The 19,633-nt window shown below is 39.7% G+C and overlaps 1 protein-coding gene across 25 annotated transcripts in view; it reads right to left on the reverse strand.

The window, feature by feature from the left end:
• The window catches only part of LOC145526208 (uncharacterized), a 418,885-nt gene that overhangs the window by 76,307 nt on the left and 322,945 nt on the right, over positions 1-19,633 (reverse strand). For 13 of the 25 annotated variants that reach the window (XR_014068759.1, XR_014068751.1, XR_014068741.1 and 10 more), the window contains 2 exons: positions 5,405-5,618; positions 2,933-3,921 (listed from right to left, as the gene is read on the reverse strand). The exons of 3 other annotated variants lie outside the window; for them this stretch is intronic. Coding sequence is in view for 1 of the 22 variants with exons in the window: in XM_081541320.1 (XP_081397446.1) it covers positions 3,825-3,921; positions 5,405-5,618; positions 14,372-14,375 (315 nt within the window). In the remaining 21 variants the exon portion in view is untranslated. Of the gene's footprint in view, positions 1-2,932; positions 5,619-14,371; positions 14,484-14,978; positions 15,051-15,490; positions 15,819-19,633 lie in introns of those variants that run through there. 9 more of the 25 variants (XR_014068761.1, XR_014068760.1, XR_014068749.1 and 6 more) reach the window with 5 other exon arrangements.

The raw sequence follows: 19,633 nt of genomic DNA on the forward strand, positions 1-19,633 counted from the left end.
TATACATAAGTATAGATTATGTATGATATATATTGCATATATACATATACGTGTATATACGTATGTATATAATGTATATTTTTCAAAAAGTTACACTCTAGCAACATAAATGTATATTGCTCACATTTAATTAGCAGAAAATTTTGAGCACATGGGATTAAAATTGGTCTAAATTCAATTACTACTTTAAAAAATTATCACCAGAGTAGATGTTGGTTGTCTCTTGATTTGAAGATAATTATATTTTCCATTTCCTGGAGACAGCTTAGGGTAGCAGAAAGAACACCGTATTGGAGACAGAGACCTGGGGTCAGGTCTTATCTGAGTCATGAACTGATTGACCTGGACAACCCACTGACTCTTAAGTATGAGTTTCTATTCTGAGGAATAAAAAGTAAAATTAGGATATGTTAGATGATCTTAAAAGTTCTCTTTTGGGTTCTAATAGGCTATTAGTCATCAATACCAAAAGCTTTTAAGCTCTGAGCTCACTCAGGGGATCTTTCCCTCCTCCAAGGAATCTTCCCAACCCAGGAATCGAACCCAGGTCTCCCACATTGCAGGCAGATTCTTTACTGTCTGAGCCACCATGGAAGCCCATACATGTACATACATATGTATATAATGTATATTTTATACATTATATATAAGGATGTACATTACACACACACACACACATATACACAAAATCTTTATGGAGAAGATTTTGTCCTCATAAAGTTAATAGTTTTCAACTTAGGCTGTGTATTAAAATCACCCAGTGAGTTTTACAAAAAATTCCCAATTCCCAGGCTACACCCCACCCCAATTAAATCAAAGTCTTTTGAGGAAGGCCCTATGTATCAGCATTTTTCCACCTGGCAGTAACAATGCGCAGTCAAAGCTAAGAACTCCAGCTGTGGGCACAATGAAATAAAGATATGTTGTTTCACTATGAACTCAAGAATTGTATCCATCTTGATACCTTCTATGACTTCAGAACCTAACAAAGTGTCTGGCATATATAAAGTAGGTGCTCAGGAAGTCATTAACATATTAAGTGAATTTTGGCCAATCCCTCATAAAAGAGGGTTTTTCAAATCTGGTGTCTACACTGATCATTTTCACTTTGATGTTCTTCACTGAATAAGAGCTCAATTCCCTACTTTTGTTTGCCAGTGCAAACAAGAAAGGCAAGTAAAATAATGGGCAACCTATTGTAGTTAGCACAATTCAACTATTTTGGGGTGGATGCAAGGAAATCATCCATCTCCGTATCCTTTAGGGAAGAGGCTCTTGGGGGAGCTAAGGATATGTCTCCTACATGACTCCACACATTCAGGTGAAAATAAATAAAACATCTGAGTATCCAGATGTCACTCACTCATTCAGCAGATGTTTATGAAGTACTTATATCATGCCAAACACTGTGATAAACTACTGTAGGCTTTCTCCATGAGGATTTTGTGCCAGAATTAAACCTTAATACCCTGGGCATCTTTACATGTATTGAATCAATTTCCTTCCTATACATATAGTCTAATTTTAGTTATATATCATTGTTGAGACAATTGAAAAATATAGTCACTGAAATAATTGTTTTGCTCTGTGGGTTCAGATGACAAACGAGATAAAAAAGGCTGCAAGTTTAGGAGATAAAATGACAAACAGAACACAGTAACTGTCTTTTAGAACAGTATTCTCCAATAGAAGCTTCCCAGGTAGTGCAGTGGTAAAGAACCCACCTGCCAGTGCAGGAGACGCAAGAGACTGGGGTTCGATTCTTGGGTTGGGAAGATCCCCTGCAGTAGGAAATGGCAACCCACTCCAGTATTTCTTGCCTGGAAAGTCCAATGGGCAAAGAAGCCTGGTGGGCTACAGTCCATGGGGTCGCAGAGTTGGACATGACTGAGCATGCACACACCCCTGTCCAATACAACTTTCTTGAGGATGGAATTGTGCTGTATCTGTGCTGTTCAACATGGTGGCCACTAGACACAGGTGGATCCTGAGCACCTGACATGAAGCCAGTGCACCTGAGAAATTGAATTTTACTTAATATTAATTTAAATTAATGTAGCTATATATGGCAAGTAGTTACCTTAGAGGACAAGGCAGTTCTAGAATATCATATTCAAATTGAGGAGACTGTTACATAAGTTCTCATAACCTGGGTGATAAGCACTAATATACGGTAAGAACAGAATGCTATGAAAGCACCTAGGTGAATAAGCTAGTCTTAGGGTCGAGGTGAAGACTTTCAAGAGAAGTGATTTCTAGGATGAGACCTGAAGGACAAGAGATGGAGTCTGGAAGGGGTGATGGAGTACCAAGTAGAAGGTGTAGGTGTGTGAGAAAGCCCGGAAGAGAAAGAGGACGTTAAGAAATGGCAAAGATGTATGGCAAGGACCTACAAAAGCAGTGGGACTTGGTGAGTCCAGAGAAGAATGTTGGGGCCAGGAACCAGGCTAGGAAGGGCCTAGATGTAATGATGGTTAAAGGGCAATGGGGAACCAGTGAAATTTTTAAAGTGTGGAATGATATGATCATATCTGTGGTTTAGATGGATTTCCCTGGGTGCTATCTGGCAGCATGAAAGGGAGAAATTGGAGGCATGAGACAGTAGTCCAGGTGATATTACGGTTGTCTTAAACAGTTGGAGGATGGAGATACATTTAAAAACGGAAAGACAGAAAAACCAGAAATTCACCTGATTGGCCATGACAGGTGGGAAGAGAAAAGACAAGGATCACACTTTGGTTTATGACTTATGAGTAGATGACTGTGCTGTTTATTAAAGGCAATGTGGGATCATTTAGAAATTACTTTTAAATTAAAAATTTCCCATCATATCAGATTATTTGTTCCTCATAGATCCTGAAACTAGCTTTGATATACATTAGCGAAAACACCCAAATTTTGAGAGTATACTCTTCCAAGAAATCAACACAAGTTCACAGTTGATGCAACATTGCTTTTATTGGGGGTTCAGGGGACATATGACAAAGTCTCATAAAATGTCAACAGAGTCACATTTTGTGCTTGGCTATGCTTAAAAAAGCAAACAACCTGTTTATTTATGAGCTCACTTAATGAGTACTGTGTGAGATATGGCCAATGATCATCATTTTGAAAATATGATATGATCCTGAGCCACCAGGAGGTCTAAGTGTGACAAAGACGGATAGCTAAATGGAAATTTACAACAGTCAAATATTCAGGTCCTTCCAAACGTCTAGATGCTTGTTCTCAAGTAGGCACAGTTCAACTGACTCCTTCAAGACAAAATTGCATTTTGAACTTCTGTATTCTCCAGTAGACCACTTTATTAATTATTACTAAGTGCCAACTAAAGGCAAAGGGGCTAGTATAGAAGACTAAGATTTCCTTAATTCTAGTTTTTTATGGCTGAAGTATTCTTGGGTTAGTTATATGGATAACTGACAATTAAAATAGCAAATAACCATTGATATTTTCAAACACCATAAAGACTATCAAAACAGACATGTTTAAACATTCATGCAGAAACTCTTATGAATATATACAGTGCATAAAATTGGTTAAGAAAATGCTCATTAGAAGATCTGATTGGTTTAGGTGTAGGAAGAATGCCAAGTAACTTAAGAATATCATTGAAGACATTATACACATAACTTGGGCTACTGTGTGTTTTGAAACTAAAGATGTCAGTTCATAACTATCTATTTTTCACATTGAAGTGAAAAGCCAAAGAGGTAGCCAAAACTAAAGCAATCTGCTTGGTATGGTGCTCCTTGATCACCCAGACAGAATGTTTCCATTGGTGAAATTCAAGCTCATGCTTCATTTAGGCAGGGCGGTGTAGATCAAGAGCCTCTGAGGGCATGCTTTCTGGATCTAGTTCTGTTATACTCAAATGTGCGGTCTTCTGTAAGTCGCTCTATCTTTACAGGTTTATCACATCTGTAGGAAAGAACATTGCAATAGATGACCTTTAAGCTCTCGCCACCCCCTGTTTTTGTTCTTAAGAAGCTGAGATTTCATGCTGACCAAAGCTCACAGTCTCCTCAGAGTCTGGTCCAAAAAAAGCTTAAAATGCTGATAAACTCTGTCCCCCAGTATCTTCCATTCCTGTCATGAAAGTACATTCCACTATGCTGGTTCAACCAGAAAACTGAAAATTTTGAGAAGATAATTAAAGAAAATAGCTATGTGTCTACCATAGAAAAATATCAAGGAATATAGAAGTGGCAAAATTACAAACTTGGTTGCAACACTGTGACTTAGTGCCTTAGATCATGAGCTTTGAAATCACAGTCCTGATTGTGAACCCTGTATGTGGCAGTCTGGCAAGTTACTTAAACCTCAGTTTTATGTAAAATGGAAATACAAATTAATACCTATTTTGCAGGGTTGTTGTGAAGCTTGAGAGAGTTACTATATAAAATGCTTCACATGTAGGGAGAACTCAATAAATATCCACTGTTATTAGGCTAACAGAAAAATCACAAATCCTCATACTATCATCAATCACGCTCACTTATTTTAATGGAAGAAATATGATTATAATTCTGGTCTACACCTGAGGTGGGCAAGGGGAAGTATGTGTGCAAAGTCTTCACCATATATGTACATATATATTGGCAATGGAGGTCTGGGATTTAGTCAACTGGACCTGTGTATTCATAATTTCCTGAAATAACCAGGTAGATACCTTCCTCTCTGACTTTGCTCACAATATTGCATCCATAGAAAGGATTCTATTTTATTCTTCCTTCCCATTTATCTAAATCTTTAACATCCTTTAAAATTCACCTTGTATTTTCTTCCTTTGGGAACTTTCTTTCCTAGACAGACCAGTTTGCCCCGCCTAAGGGGACTTCCTCCGAGCTCCTTGTTTATATCGTTCATCTTGCTCTTATAAATTGACTTGATCTGTTACTTCTCTTTTCAAAAGTTTATGTGCCTCTGTTTAACTAGGTTTAAACTCCTTAGAGGCAGTGACTATGTCTCACAGAACCTAGCTTGCCTGATAAAAAGAGCGGTTGGTTGCTTGACTCTTTGATACAAATAAAGGAATGTTACGAAATACACTGGGTACTGTATTTCGATGACACATTCTGAGTTCCCATCATCATTTTATCCTTTGTATTGCCTCCTACTACTCCGTGATTGCAAAAGAACTCAATATTCTTTAAGTCATTCTTTTAAGGTCAAACTCTGTGTGTGGCTAACATGCAACCGACCTCTGGCATGAACAATCTTCTATTTTAAAAATTAGCGTATTAATAAGCATAGTCATACTAGAAAAAAAAAGTTTAAAAAAAAATGAATGTCACACAGAATTTAAATACAAACAGAGGAATACACATGAGGAAGGGAAAGTCCTTGCTCATTCGAAATCTACATAGCTTTCTTAAGGGTTTCTGTTTCTTGAAAAGCTTGCCTCTTGTTCTGAGATGCTACTGGCTCAAACTGCAGCATGTGGGTGTGTCGCTTGGCAGGAGCGATGTCTTCAGGTGATGGCGTTCTTTGTTTCCATTTCTCAGTTGGCTTTAGCATCCATCGGAACAGGGTGTCTGCAGTCTGTGTTCTTTCACTGGGAAGACATTCCTGAGGAAGGGGGACTATAGGACCAGCTGAAAGGAACATGGAGACGACTAAAAAAATAACAGAACACGTCACAGAAGGTTATCACATTGACTCTTTGATACAAATAAAGGAATGTTACGATACTTTGGGGGCCAGGCTATTTCCAACTATGAGTGAAATGCAGCATCACGAGAAAAATGGAGCTTTCTCACTGTTCACCTTGTTTGGGAATCAGTCAAGCAACAGCATTGTTCAGGAGTGTGTGAGAGCGCCACACTCCTCCCCCGGGGAGAAAGCGCTCCGTAAGAAAAGCTTCAGGTTTTATCCAACAGGCAACTTACTTGAAATAGGACATGGAGGAAAACAACAAAAGAACACACGACATTAAGGACACATTCAACTAAATCTAAAGACTAAATGCAAAATAAAATAAGTGTGGGTACAGCAGTGCTTTGCACTGCAATGCAGTGAACAGAGAACGGCTAGGAGTCGATGTTAATTCCTTGTGTGTGTCTTTGTATTTCTGGTGCCTAGCTTAGAGCAGGACACAAGGTACCCACTGAAAGAAAGAATGAAAGGAACCACAAAAGGCAGACAGAGAGGGAGGGAGGGAAAGGCAGAGAAAGAATGAAGGAGAAGGGAGGAAGAGAGAGTGAGAAAGAAAAGAAAGATTTCTGAAATGTACAAGAGGTGAGAGGCAGAGTGTGCAGGGAAGAAAAGCTTGGGTGAGAGAATATTCATAGACCTGATGAGAGCAGGCTCGCTTAATTTGAGAAGAGGTTATACATTCCGAGTGGTTTGAAAAAGTGGGTGGGTCAATTTTCAGGAGGCTTTGAATGTGTTAAGGTTTAATTGGGGAAGGGTGGCATGTTAATATAACTACTGTAGGCTTCTGAAGAGGATATTAACATGATTCAAATGCATCAAGTGGAAAGGGGAATATGAAACTCGAAGATGTCAACCCAATGGAAAAAAAAAAGAAAGAAAACCAGAGGATACTACAAGCAATTAATGAAGGCAGAAGGACTAAAGAATAGTCCTTCTGGTCTTAAAACAGAAAGGCAGGTGCTTGTCTGGGTTTCTTCTACGTTAATGTTGAAGGAAATGGGCTTAGGCTCAGATCAAGAATTTCCTTCTCCCACTGGGTAGCTTTTTTCGTCCTTCGGCTGTTCCTCTTTTCATCCCTGCCCTTCCTGAAAACGAACTTCAGTCTTTACTGTTTTAGCATCAAGGCAAAATATGTTAGTAAATACAGCACCTGGAGGTGGGATCAAATATAATTTTAAAGGGCAGCTGTTGGTACAAATGTCCTGAAGTTCTTCTTACACCTCTATAAGAATCGTTTACCAAAATTCCCTGCTGGAAAAGATTTTAGAGACCAACTAATCCAACCCACTCATTTTACAGATAAGGATACTTGGGAAGAGCTGTATTAATGTTTCTTTTATTCTACAAAAGTTTTTATGAATGAAATATACTTTGCAGGTGGATTTTAAATTAACTAAAGCCTTTATTGTCAACCTCTTCATTATGTTAGCACAATGAAGATGCATAATGAATTAGGTACACCAAAAGGGATTTACTCTGAAACATTTCTCTTTCAGCACTAAACCCTTTGGATACACTGAAAATGTTGGTTCTTTTTCTAGGTATAGTATACCTAGAAAATACTATACTAATACTATACCTAATACCTAACAGGTATAGCATACATATATTTCTGAAAAACTGTAAAACAACCTAATGTTAAAATATTATTAATAGTTATTTTTCTGTTCTGATGAAACATGCAATGAATGATCCTGGATGAGTCACTAAATAAACATCTTACAGACTTTAGAACTGATTATTTTGTGAACACAGAATGGGAGGGTGGGGTGCTAAGGTTTTGATACATGTGTACAATACATTTGTGAATCAACAAAAATGTTATTGTAGCAAGGAAGGATGTTTCACACAATTTTTGAGAAACTCCTTTAGGTAGCTAATAATGCAAAGCCCTTGTGTACATGATCAGATGAAAACTAAATCAATGTATTGCTTTGGTGTTGCACAGATGTAGCCCGCGCATAATGTCTCTTCTACGATGTGGACTCCATCATCAAAATGAATTTTGAGGAATAAATAGTATAAATATGCAAAGCACCGTATTCTAGGTGCCTATTATGAGTCAAAGGTTTAACAAATCAGCTTTCTTTGGGACCTGTGACTACTTAACTGGAATGAGTAATATCTTGTATCATCTCAACATGAGCCTCCCTTGGAACCCTTTTTGTCTCCTAAACATTCAAGCATAAATTGGGATCCTTGCATTGCCTTCCTCGGGGTCCCTCTGTGATCTGATGGTGACAGTTCTCCAAATTTGCATCAGGAGCATCTACACCTACTGCTGCTGCTGCTGCTGCTGCTAAGTCGCTTCAGTTGTGTCCGACTCTGTGCGACCCCATGGACTGTAGCCTACCAGGCTCCTCCGTCCATGGGATTTTCCAGGCAAGAGTACTGGAGTGGGGACACCTGCTGAGCACATAGCAAGTGCCAAGTGCCAGGCCGACCAGTCAACTTGCTGTTGCTCTGCCTGGGTTTTCCCTTAACAGCTAGATCTTCAGAGGTCAACACCCTGGTGTGGTGGGGTCTCCAGTTCAGGGAACACCATACCGAGACACCATAAAGGAAGGTGATGTTAGTGCATAAAAGACTAGAGCCAGAGTTTCAATTATTCATCATGTGCCACCCAAAGTGGAGGAAAAACAGAAAAGAAGTTGTTTTTGTTATGATTTTGATTACTTTGATTAAATTAAAATTACTATCTCTGCCTAAGGCCATTTCCCTGGCATTTTATCTCATTATTCTAATAAAGGAAATGGATTTCTTATGAATAACATTTACTATTCTAATATTCTCCATTACTTCAAGTTGTCCAAAGTCAAGATGAAGACTAAATCCGTAAAGAGCAGCAAATATTTTATAAATAATGCAAGTATGCACAACAATCACCCTTTTAGTGACTGTTAATTTCCAACATCTAGGTCAGACACATTCATTCTTACGTGAGAACATGGAGTTCTTTGCTTCTTTTATTAATTAACAAGGAATTACAAAAATAAAAGCTGACTTTAAAATAAAAGCTGACGTTAAAAATATTCTACTCCGGAATCATTTCAAATGAGGAGAAATGCCCAAGGGAAAAAAAATCTCAAGTAGGCAACATGTAAAGCAACACACAACTATATGCACATTAGTATAATTACACATTGCAAATTATATCGGATGTATCTAATATCTAATTTTTTGAAAGCTGATTCCACTTGAGATTTCAATAACAGCATCAACATTTTGCAGGTGGCTCCTTCTGTATAGTATCCAAAGGGAATTATTTCTCTAATGTGCTTTCAACCCTCATGTAAAAGCTGAAGCTTTTCCTTAAAGGACCAACAAACAATGAACATTGGGAATGTTACCTTAATGGAAAAAGCAAGGGGGTAGGGTCCAAAGATAATGTTCACATGGTTATTTATTCTGTTCCTTAGAGGATCCTTACTCATGTCAAGAAATAAGAAACAAAGTTAAACAAGAGCCTCATTAGAAAATGTGGTGAAGGCTACGTACATATTCGGAGGCAATGATATGAAAAGCTTTTAGATCAATAGTTAAAATAAGTGTGCAAGCGAATGGCAGATTACACCTTGGACTGAAAACAGAGCCCTGGATTCAATTCTGCTCTGTTAAAACATATGGCTAATTTGTCCTAAAGAGGACATCAGATCAAAGTTCCATTTTGAAGAACAGGCTTTTGTCCTCATCTTTCTGTATCAATCAATCAGCAAATAACCAAATATGTATTTGTGATCTTGGAGAATGGAGCATATTATTCAAGTTGATTGGATCCATTTTCTTGATTCCTCCTTAAAGATCTTTCTCCTAATTAGCCAGGGTTACTATTGAATTATTTAATTATCTGCACTTTTGTGCAATGAAATATGTTGTCATATCACATACTTTATCATGCTGTTGCTGTTCATACTTAATGATGCCTCTATAGTTAGCAGCTTCCTTTGTTCTGCTCAGTAAGTGGTTTTAGAAAAGGGGGTGGGCGGGGAAGGAGGAGCCTTGGGGTTTGTAAAATACAATCATACATTCCTGGTGCACATGCAAAACTTTGTGCATTTACATGAATTTCTTTTTCGAAATCTAGTTGCAATTCCATTTGGAATAACCTAAGAGGCACATGTCGGTGACTTCAAATGCAGCCAGAGTGATATTCCTATACCTTGAACACCTCTCCAGTGTATTTCCATTGCAGTGCAATGGTAAAATCATGATTTAATTTTTTTTTAATCAGCAAGGAATGTCTTTAACAAGGAAGAAGTAAATTATGATAATTACTCTGAATGGTCGGATCCTTGAGCATTACTAATTAGCATTTATTGCCTGGATTATAGAACAATACATGTGAAACTGAACTGCGACTGCTCTTTTACGTCCAAGAACTGAAAAAGGCAATGGAGCAAGAGGCAGTATCGTCAGTGGTTGAGTCAGTGGTTTTACATCTCCTGAAGAATGTGCAGGATTCCTCGTTTTTGAAATATATAAATGTGGCTCTCGATATTTATGGCCCATTCATTTTGTGTGTGAGGTACATATTTACATATGATATCACAGTCATGGGAGACTAATGAGAGGAGAAACATTTTGGGTATGATGTCATTTTGGGACAATTTTACCCATTGTGAGAGTTTAACAATTAAGAGCGTAAAACTCTCTGTTTTACGAAAGTATGAATTTTTCAATAGAAATTTTGACTTTAAAAAGGAAACAAAGAACTCAGTTCTTAGTGAAGAAAATTTTACATTCACCTCTCCACTTTCTTGAGAAAAGGCAATTGGTCTCTGGTTTAAGAGTCTTTTTTTTTCCATTAAGAATTTGTAATAAATAAGATACTGAAGTTAGAAATACATGAGATATTAATCAATAGAACAACATCTTTCCTGTAAATAAATGCTACTCATATAATTTGGCAACTAGAATTCCTAAATAACCCAGTAGGTAGGAGAGAAAGGAAAAATTAACCATTCATCATTCTCGCTGCAGACCCACCGTTTTCCTCCAAACCCCATTAAAGCGAATGAAGACGAAAAAAACACATCGTAATATAAAGCCAATACTAAATACAGTCACTAGTCTTCCCAATACCTTTATGGATTCCCTACTCTGATCCTTTTTAATTTGAAAGAATAAGTTTGGCTAAATCTGTGAGAAGATTAAACAGGCTGGTGATAAAAATTAATTCTGCTGAATGAGCAAATGCATTTGGATTGCAGAGATGCAAATAAGACAATACTTTTCTTTCCCTTTGACATACCAAGCGGATTAGTTTAGAATGTTAAATTTGATTTTATTAGAATATATTAGCAGTGTTTTAATTAATACCAATCAAACATTTTCTTTCCCTGGGGCTTGATGTGTTCCTAATGCTTTCTAAATCATCTGTCTTTTATCCATCCAAAAAAAAAAAAAAAGAAGAAAGGAAAAAACCAACCAAATTAGCAGAGCCTTTTGTTACATTCTTCACAATTTTACTATATTCAACAGAAAACTATGAGCTGTTTACCTAAAGGTGTCTTGCCCATAAAATTAGTCTCCAGGTGCTGGATTTAAATGAGTCCTGTTCACTTGAACACTTTTGATTTTTTTCCTTTTAAAAAAGGTTGAATAAGAGACTCGAAAAATAAACATCTTCCATGTTTTTCTTTTGGGGAAAAGTGCTGCAAAAGGAGTTTTGGCTGGTTCGTCTTACTTGGCTTTATTCTCACTAGAGCTTCCTAGAGCTGTTAAATTTCCAACTGCATTGGTTTTAAGCTGGCACTTTGGAAAGAGGGGCAAAAAAGGAATAAAAAAAAAGAGGGGGGAATCTAGTTAAAAATACGGTGAACCAGTGTGCCCTGTGAACTGAATTGTAACTGTGTGTTGCAAGGAAGTGCTGCATTGCATTTCACTCATTATTCCCTGCTTTTCTCTCAAGCTTCCTGTCCTTCTGTGTCCCGAAAGCTCCAGTTCACTTCTTTCTCTTTTCTTCCCACAACGCACCCCCCCTTCATTTCTCCGCCTTATTTTTTTTTTTTATCTGCCAAGCTGGATTTGCACTTTTAAAGATCAGTATCAATAATGCCCTGCTTGTTTCGGTGGCACTCTCCCTTTAAAAGACAGCCCCCTCTAATTGATGCGTCTGGGCTAGTCTAGACTGGTAGTGATTGAACCAACCACCAATTATGTTATTCATTTCACTGAACTTCACTGATGGGCTCGGTGAGGAAGAAGGGGTGTTGAGAAACCTGCCCTTACACTGAAGCAGTTCCCTGCTGAAATATAAAATCTCGTGTGTCGTTATGCACTCCTGATTGCCTGTGTGATCAATCGTATGATAGCAACCTCAGAACATGAGCAACCCACTTGAAAACATGTAAAAAACCGAAAGAGTGTCTTGGAATAGAAATTGTATCACTTATATTAAATTACTATGCTATTATCATTTAAAAATCATAGAAGAATCACATCTAGTGTGCTTTTATTGATCTCCGCATACATTTTCATAGAATAAGGTGTAGATATATTTTGACTTCCAAAAGTACCAAATATTTGGCAAATACTTGATATGAATCAAGTGGTAATATGTATCTGTAAGTTAAATAGATGCCCTTCCATAATTTCCAAACGCCTATGCATACATATCAGCTAAGATGGGGGAAAAGCATTCATCTATTGTATAAAAACCAAAAGATAACTTGAAAATCAAATAGCTCTTTTCTTCAAAATATATTCAGGCCATCAAAGGCTGGAAAGTAATATTTAAATATTACAACTTCTAGAAGGTTTCAACAAAAGGCACAATGCTATTGTTGCACAATTCATTTACTCGATTCAGTTTTCTGATACAAAATGGTTTCTTGACTGCGATTTGGAGTCAGTTACTAAAATGGCAATAAATCCTTAAGAAAAAGAAAAGCAGAAAAAGAACAGTTTCCTTAACCTTTGACGACATGTATAAATTGAGGTTATAACTGATATAAAGTCTTCAAAAGAAGAAAGCATTTGAAGTCAGGGTTGATTTAGGTATTTTCCAAAAATAGAAGACAAACGTTGCCCCAAGAATACTAAAATGGTTTAAATGAAATTGTATATTGGAATTTTTCATAACAAAGGAAATGTAAGTTACTGTTTCTCTAACCATGAGACAGATCTAAATCACTGAGATTATTATGGTATGAAAAGTTAAAAACTGCAAACTGGGTAGTGCTAACAATTACCTTGAGAGATTATCTGAACTGTATAGCTTGGTGTTATAAATAACTTTGTTGGATCGATTTTTTGAAACCCTGATCATTTTTTTTCCAATTGTTAAATAAAGAACAGGCATTGACAACTTCTACAGCATACAATAATTGTGTGCGCTGTTTCCATTTATATGTTTAAAAATATATATCTCCTATTATTTTTTCTTTTATATGTTTAGACAATACATTTGCAATCTCTATTATTTTTACGCTCATTGTGTATAACCTCTTAAAATAAATGCCAAGCAAGGAGGCTATATCTCTTTTATTTTTTAAAATCTTACAAAGTAATACAAATTTAATCTTGGCCAACACCATAAATTCCATCCTTCTAGCAAGTCTAGTAAGAGTAGAATTTTTAGCTTATTACTATTTTAGCTCACACTATTGGTTCACCCCTATCTGTGTCTGTGTGTTCACTGCCCAGCCATATATGATGCATGTGTGGGCACTGAATATATACTCTAGCCACATGCCCATTTTAATTGGGCACAATTTTAAGATTAACTGTTGAGTTGAAAAGTTGGAGGCATGGGGCATGCTGGGACTTCAGCTGATATGTTCTGAGGTCAAGCACCAGGTACTGAGCTGTTCTTGTTACGCTCGGATAGTACTGCGTGTTGCTCTCAAGGAATAGACCAGGATAGGTGAGTTCCACAAGCCTCAGGCATTAATAATATACATGCATACACATCGCAGCCAGCACGCTATTACCACGGGATATGTACCTACTTTAACAGAAATCCAGGAGCTGCCACTTTTCTGATCACCTGATCCCACCTAACAATGAAAACCTCAGAGGTGCACTCAGGCACTTCGGACAAACTTTCTTTTCTTTTGTTTTTGCTTCAAAGAAAAAAAGTTCCACCAAATTTCCAGGATGCAAAGGCGCGACTCGCAGCTCCCAAGAGCCTAACCCGTGGATTTAAACGGTAAACATCACAAGTTAGGGTCTCAGGGATTGAGAGGCGCGCGCTAAATTGTTCTTTCTTGAGACAAAACAAAGCAAAACAGGAATGACAAGCAGTTTGTGTTCGAGGTTTGACTAAAAGACAACAAACAGGTGGCAGGATATTCCCTCACCCTCTTAAGTTGCCCTAGTCCACAAAATCTGGATTCCACTTAGAGTAGATGCATGCACACAGACGCAGGGTCTGTGCGCGCATATACATACCTGAACATACAATCGCCAGTCTATCAGAGAAAACTCTTTGGAGCTTTGGGCAAAAGAGTTTAGTAAAATAGAAAATAGTATGAATAGACTCAGAAATGCCCATGTTTTGCAAACCATGGTCTACAGTCAGGATTAAATGTCTCTTCAAAGCTTTAATTACAACTAGCACCGAGGACGGTAAAGAAAATCGGAGGCATCTCTTTCCCCCGGGCCGAGCATGCCGCATGCAAAACCATCCAAATCGGGTTTTTAGAAGAAGACCGAGGAGGAGGAATTGGAGGCTTGGAAAGTATAAATACGAATAGCGTTTTAAACTCACCCATTGGAAGTGGAGTCAGGCTGCAGCTCCCGTAGCACCATCCGAGCCAGGGGGGGAAATGTGAGCTGCAGGGCGCTCGCCTGGGCGAGGTGTTTCAATAGTGGACCGAGAACTGGGCGGGGAGGGGGAGGCGGGGGCAGGAAGCGATACACCAAATCTAGAGACTGTAACTCTGTAGTTTATGCTTTGACGAGGGGAGGTGGGGGGCAATTCGGTGGGAGTGGAGAGAAGGACTGGGACTGATCAAATTTTGAGAATATTCAGTTAAAAAAAAATTTTTTTTTGAATGTTTTCATAAGAATGAACTCTCCCCAGGGTTGCTTTTCAGAAAAATTTCCTCCTTCTTTCTTTAGCGTGCACTTTGCCAGTCCTGCGAACAGGCCTCCTGTGCATCAGCTGCTTGGCTAAAGCCAAGGCCAAACCACCCAGAGCCAGCACCAGGCTGTCACTCGGTCGAGGGGAGTGGGAAGGGGTGGGCGCCAGCCAGGGAGGCGCATCTCCCCCGCCCCGCTACCGCTGCGGATCCTTTGAAGCCTTTTGCCAATATTTCGGAGGAATCCGAAGCATAATTCCCCTCCATCTTCGCAGACAGCTACTGGTTCTGTACCTGCTAGATCGGCGCTTCCCCCATCTGCCTGGAAACTGGGCTTTCCTGTGTGGGGACGGCTCCCAGTGCCGCCTCCAAAAAAAAAAAAAAAAATGAAACGAAAGGGAGGGGAAGTGGGTGGGAAGATGGCTCTTTTAACATTTTTTCTTCCCCCTTTTTTTCCTTTCTTGTTTCTCTCCTGTCCTTCTTTCTTTTTCTTCTTTTATTCCAGCCTGAGCCAGGTAGATGGCTGGCTAGTCAAAGAGAATGACAAAGCAGCCCCTGGTAGGAAGGACCTGGAGGGGGCCTCGGGCACTTAGGAAAAATGCTAAGTATTTTGTATGTATTTCCATATGCAACTAAAAACCGTTAAAGCTCCAGGATCCCCCAACCCCTGTCCCTCCCCCCACCCCTTCCAAAATAGAATCATACCAGCAAGACAGCTAAATTATGTCTCTTTTCCTGCTGTACAGGGTTATTCAGCATCTCCCCCCAACCCCAATCTTCAAGACAACTTTTTTTTTTTTTCTCACCTCTGTAGGTTCTCCTCAGGCACAATCCTCCGTTCAGGGTCTCTGCTTTTTCTCTCCCTTCCCTTTTCCTCTCGGAAAAGCTAGTCCGTCATCATCCCACCTAGCTTCTCTCTCTCTCTCTCTCTCAACCTCTCTCCCTTCTTCTTTTACTATTAAAATAATAATAATAATAATGGCCCTTTCGACATGGCAGCATGGAGTGGCTGCCTTTGAGAAAGCACATTTAATCTTTACTGGCTCCCCTAGGCTTCAGTGAAGAAGGAGAAGGCAAGAAAAAAAAGAGAGAGAAAAAAAAGATTGTAAGGGAGGCTGCTGACGGACAGCGAGCATCAGGCACAAATCAGCGACAAGTTGAATTTTCCTAGACCACACTGCCCCCTTTCTTCTCGGCTCTCGCTGGGCTCCTGGAAAGCCCGAGTGTCTGGTTACAGGAGGCAATGGGTCTCCTTTTGCAACCATGGTGCGGATTCCTCGCATGCCTGCTTAAATCGCTGGCAGAATAAGGAATCAATATCCCCCCTCTAATCACCTTTAGCTCTTCTAGGGCTTCTGAGAACCCACTTTGCGCTCCTTGCCGCTCCCCCCCGCCCTGCCAGGCTCCTCCATACAAAGCTTGCAGTCCTGTCATTTCTCACTTCCTTCCATATCTTGGAGACAAGCCTCTCTTCTAATATCCTCTCGCCCGCTCCCTCTCTCTGTTGTCCTGTGTCTCAGACCTGACTCCCAGCACCGGATGCACTAGGGCTTCTCTCTGACTACTAATGAGACCGAAAATACACCAGCAGGTCAGGGGGAAGGCCAGACATGGTATTATACAAATACAAAAAAACCAAAACCAAAAAACCCCTTCATCCCTGCTAGATCCAGAGATCAGGTATCACATTTTCTAAAAGAAAAAAAAAAGGGGGGTGGTGGAGGGGAGCAGTGAAGAGAAGAGACCACAGTGCAGTTCTCTGCCTAATTGTTCACCATCCCATAGGCATTTAAAACACGGATGTGTGTGACTGCAGGTGAAGTACTTGGTGAATCTTGTTGGGTTTTCTTTACAGACAGAAAGTCAACAATGCCCAAGGACTTTTGAAATTGACATTTAGAGGGATGAAAGATCAGTGATTCAAATCTATATTTAAAGTATACACTCCATTAAGGCATGTGATGACTACAATGCTAAAAATCTCTTTCTTTTCAATGGCTGTGCTTTACACATTGACTCTGTTTGTCATGTGTACTAATTTACCACTTAAGTTCATTTCCAAATCCAAGGGAACGTATCAGTGACTGTAGCCCATCCTGACCCTCTGCTGCCACTGCAGACATCTTTTCTTACTCCTGAAGCATTTCTCCTCAAATGTCCATCAGATCCATACACACTTTATTGATCAGCTGATGGTCCCTTGATCATGAGAAGTAATCATTCAGATGACAAAAAAGAGTGGCACAAGAAGAAAATGAAAGACATCCTGAATTGACGAAGGGAGCGTCTCCTATCATTTTTGCGGGCACACATCTTTAAAAGCTCAGCTACCCAAGGATCCTGTAAAGCAAGTGTCCCTTGAACATTGGGGTCTCTACCTATCTGAACACACGGTGGGTATGTTGCCACCATCACCCAATTTTTGTGGCTAGAATCATGCAGACAACAGGGAGTGCTGTGTTGAATATAATGCCGGGCTCTGTAAAGACTGAGGAAGGGAGGGAGGTAGCTGATGATGCATGTTTCTTCCAAGTTGATGTTTTTAAAAGGTAGTTTCTTTGTGCTCAACTCAAGATATTGCGCTTTGTCTCTGACTGTGAGACCTGCAGAAGCACAGATGGATGCCAAGGAAAAGAAGAAAAAGCACAAACGAGAAGAAGATGCAGAGAGAGGAAGAAGGGAGAGGAGGAGAGAGGAAAGCAGAACAAATCAAGGCAAAAAGGGAAAGACCTACAATCATAGTGTTGGGTTTCCTTTTTTTTTCTTTTTGTCCTTACTGGGAAGGAGAAAGAGATGGCTGGCGGGGATTGGCGACTGGGTTAGAATCTTTTTCAGATTTGGCTAATAGGATGTTTGCACTACACTGATGCAGAAAAAGAAACATGCTAGAATAATCATAAAGGGTGGAGCTGTCAAAAAAAAAATCTTTGACTCACTGGGTGCCTCCCTGTAACACCAAAATGAATCATTCCTAAGGAGAATCATCAATTGTCTTAGTGTTCTCATATATGAAGTCCAGATTATGGGAATCATGATTGTGATCATCTTCATGAAGGAAAGGTAGACAGAGAATGACATTTCCTGAGCTTCTCCAAAAACTCTATATATTTGCAGCAATGGCTCAGCATGATTTTCACACACTAAGCTATCCCCGTGTGTATTCACTCTGTTTACCAAGATACACAAATATGTAACTTACAAAAGTTTTGCTATGAACACATCATTTTCTCTATACAACTCAGCGATGTCTTTAGAGGATACTTATTTCAAGCAGTTAACACCTGACCCCAATTTCTGTGGGTAATTAGTGAGCTAGATAACCACACAAAGTGGGTAATTATTTAGTACCCAAGGGTATGCTAGAAGTGGGTAGTGGTTTTGTTAACAAAAGCACATCTCTAATTATTGTATCTATGATGGGTGTCTCAAAAATATCAGTTACTGTATCAAGTGAACCATGATAAATAAGTGAACTATTTTGCTGTCTTTAGCATGTGTGTGTGTGTGTGTGCACGTGTGCATGTGTGTATATTCTGTTATGGTTAATAATATTTACCACTCCTGGATGGGGTGTTGTGAAGATTAATTAGTAACATCTGTAAGACTCTCAGAGATGCAATGTGCTAAGGAACTTCTAAATACAGTATTATTATTGCTCTTACTACATTGATGAATAATCCCAGGATGGAAGAAGCTAAGGGAGTTGATTTCAATTGGATTGAAAATATGCTGAGATCACAAACGTGATGAGTTTGATCACGGGGAGTGGTCTTTGACCTGATGGAGCACAACACAGGCAGTAAGGGAAAAGAATGGTAGATGCCGTTTCACAGTTCAGGAAGGATCAGAGGAGCCAGGGTGGGAGGGGAGGAGCAGGAGGCAGGAGTCAGAGATGGGCCGGGAAGGCAGCTGAATCAGGCGGACCACACCCTCATTCCAAACTCGGTCTGTGCTTCCCTTTGATGAGCAGCAAATAGGCACAAAAATCCCTGAAGAAGACATCCATGCCAGTCCTGGGACAAATTCATCATCATTACAATCAATCAACCAGCTATGTAGTGTTTCTTCTAGGGAAGACTCATCAGTACAAATCATTTTCACAAATGCAGATACATTTCCAAATATTACAGTATTGCGAACAGGCACACACAGATCAACTTCAGATATCTTTAACCCAGGCTACGAGCAGCAACGAAGAAGCACTTTCTAATGCAATTGCTTTTATGAATCACCCGCAGGACGGAAAGGGGATATTATTAATTTCTGCAAAGAAAGAAAGAAGAAAAGAGAGAGAGGAGAGAAAAAGAAGAAAAGAAAAGCCTATTGCTTTCAGGGAACCTAAATCTGGAGAGCAATCAAACCTTGAAAACAAGAACTTACTGCTTCTTTCTCTGTAAACGTCCGTCTCTTTGCCCCGTCTCTTTGCCCCGCTGAGGCAGGTCAGAGAAGAGGCCTCTGGGATCCAAATCTTCAAGTAGGCTCACCACATTTTTTCTTTCAAAGCAAGGTTGTCTTGGGGATTAACCCTAGGAGTCTGGGAGAGGTGAAGCATGTTGGGAGGATGACGGGAAATATACAAGGATATTGTGTTCAGCCTAGTTTACCACCTCCAGGGAATAGGAAAGGGAAAGGGCCCCATGAGTCGGCCAACAGGTACCACTGCTGAAATCTCTGCTTGGAGGACAGCCTCCGGGACACGTGTTTATGCTCTGATTGGAGGCCAGCGGTGTGATGAGTGCACTGTAAGAGTTTGGGAGCAGAGGGAAAATTTCTCCAGAAGCCACCCAAGCCAGGCTTCTGACCTGAAACCCAGTATTTGTCACCCCCTCTCTGAACTCAGAACTACAAAGGCGGCCTGGCATTCTCCAAGCCGCCCAGCTCCTTTCAAACCCACAGACTGTGCCAGACTGGCCCCACCTCCCACTGCAGCAAATTCTGTATCCCTGCTC

This window comes from Giraffa tippelskirchi, chromosome 11 (assembly GCF_054371585.1).
Source record: "Giraffa tippelskirchi isolate mGirTip1 chromosome 11, T2T-mGirTip1v1.2.pri, whole genome shotgun sequence".
NCBI classification, from domain to species: domain Eukaryota; kingdom Metazoa; phylum Chordata; class Mammalia; order Artiodactyla; family Giraffidae; genus Giraffa; species Giraffa tippelskirchi.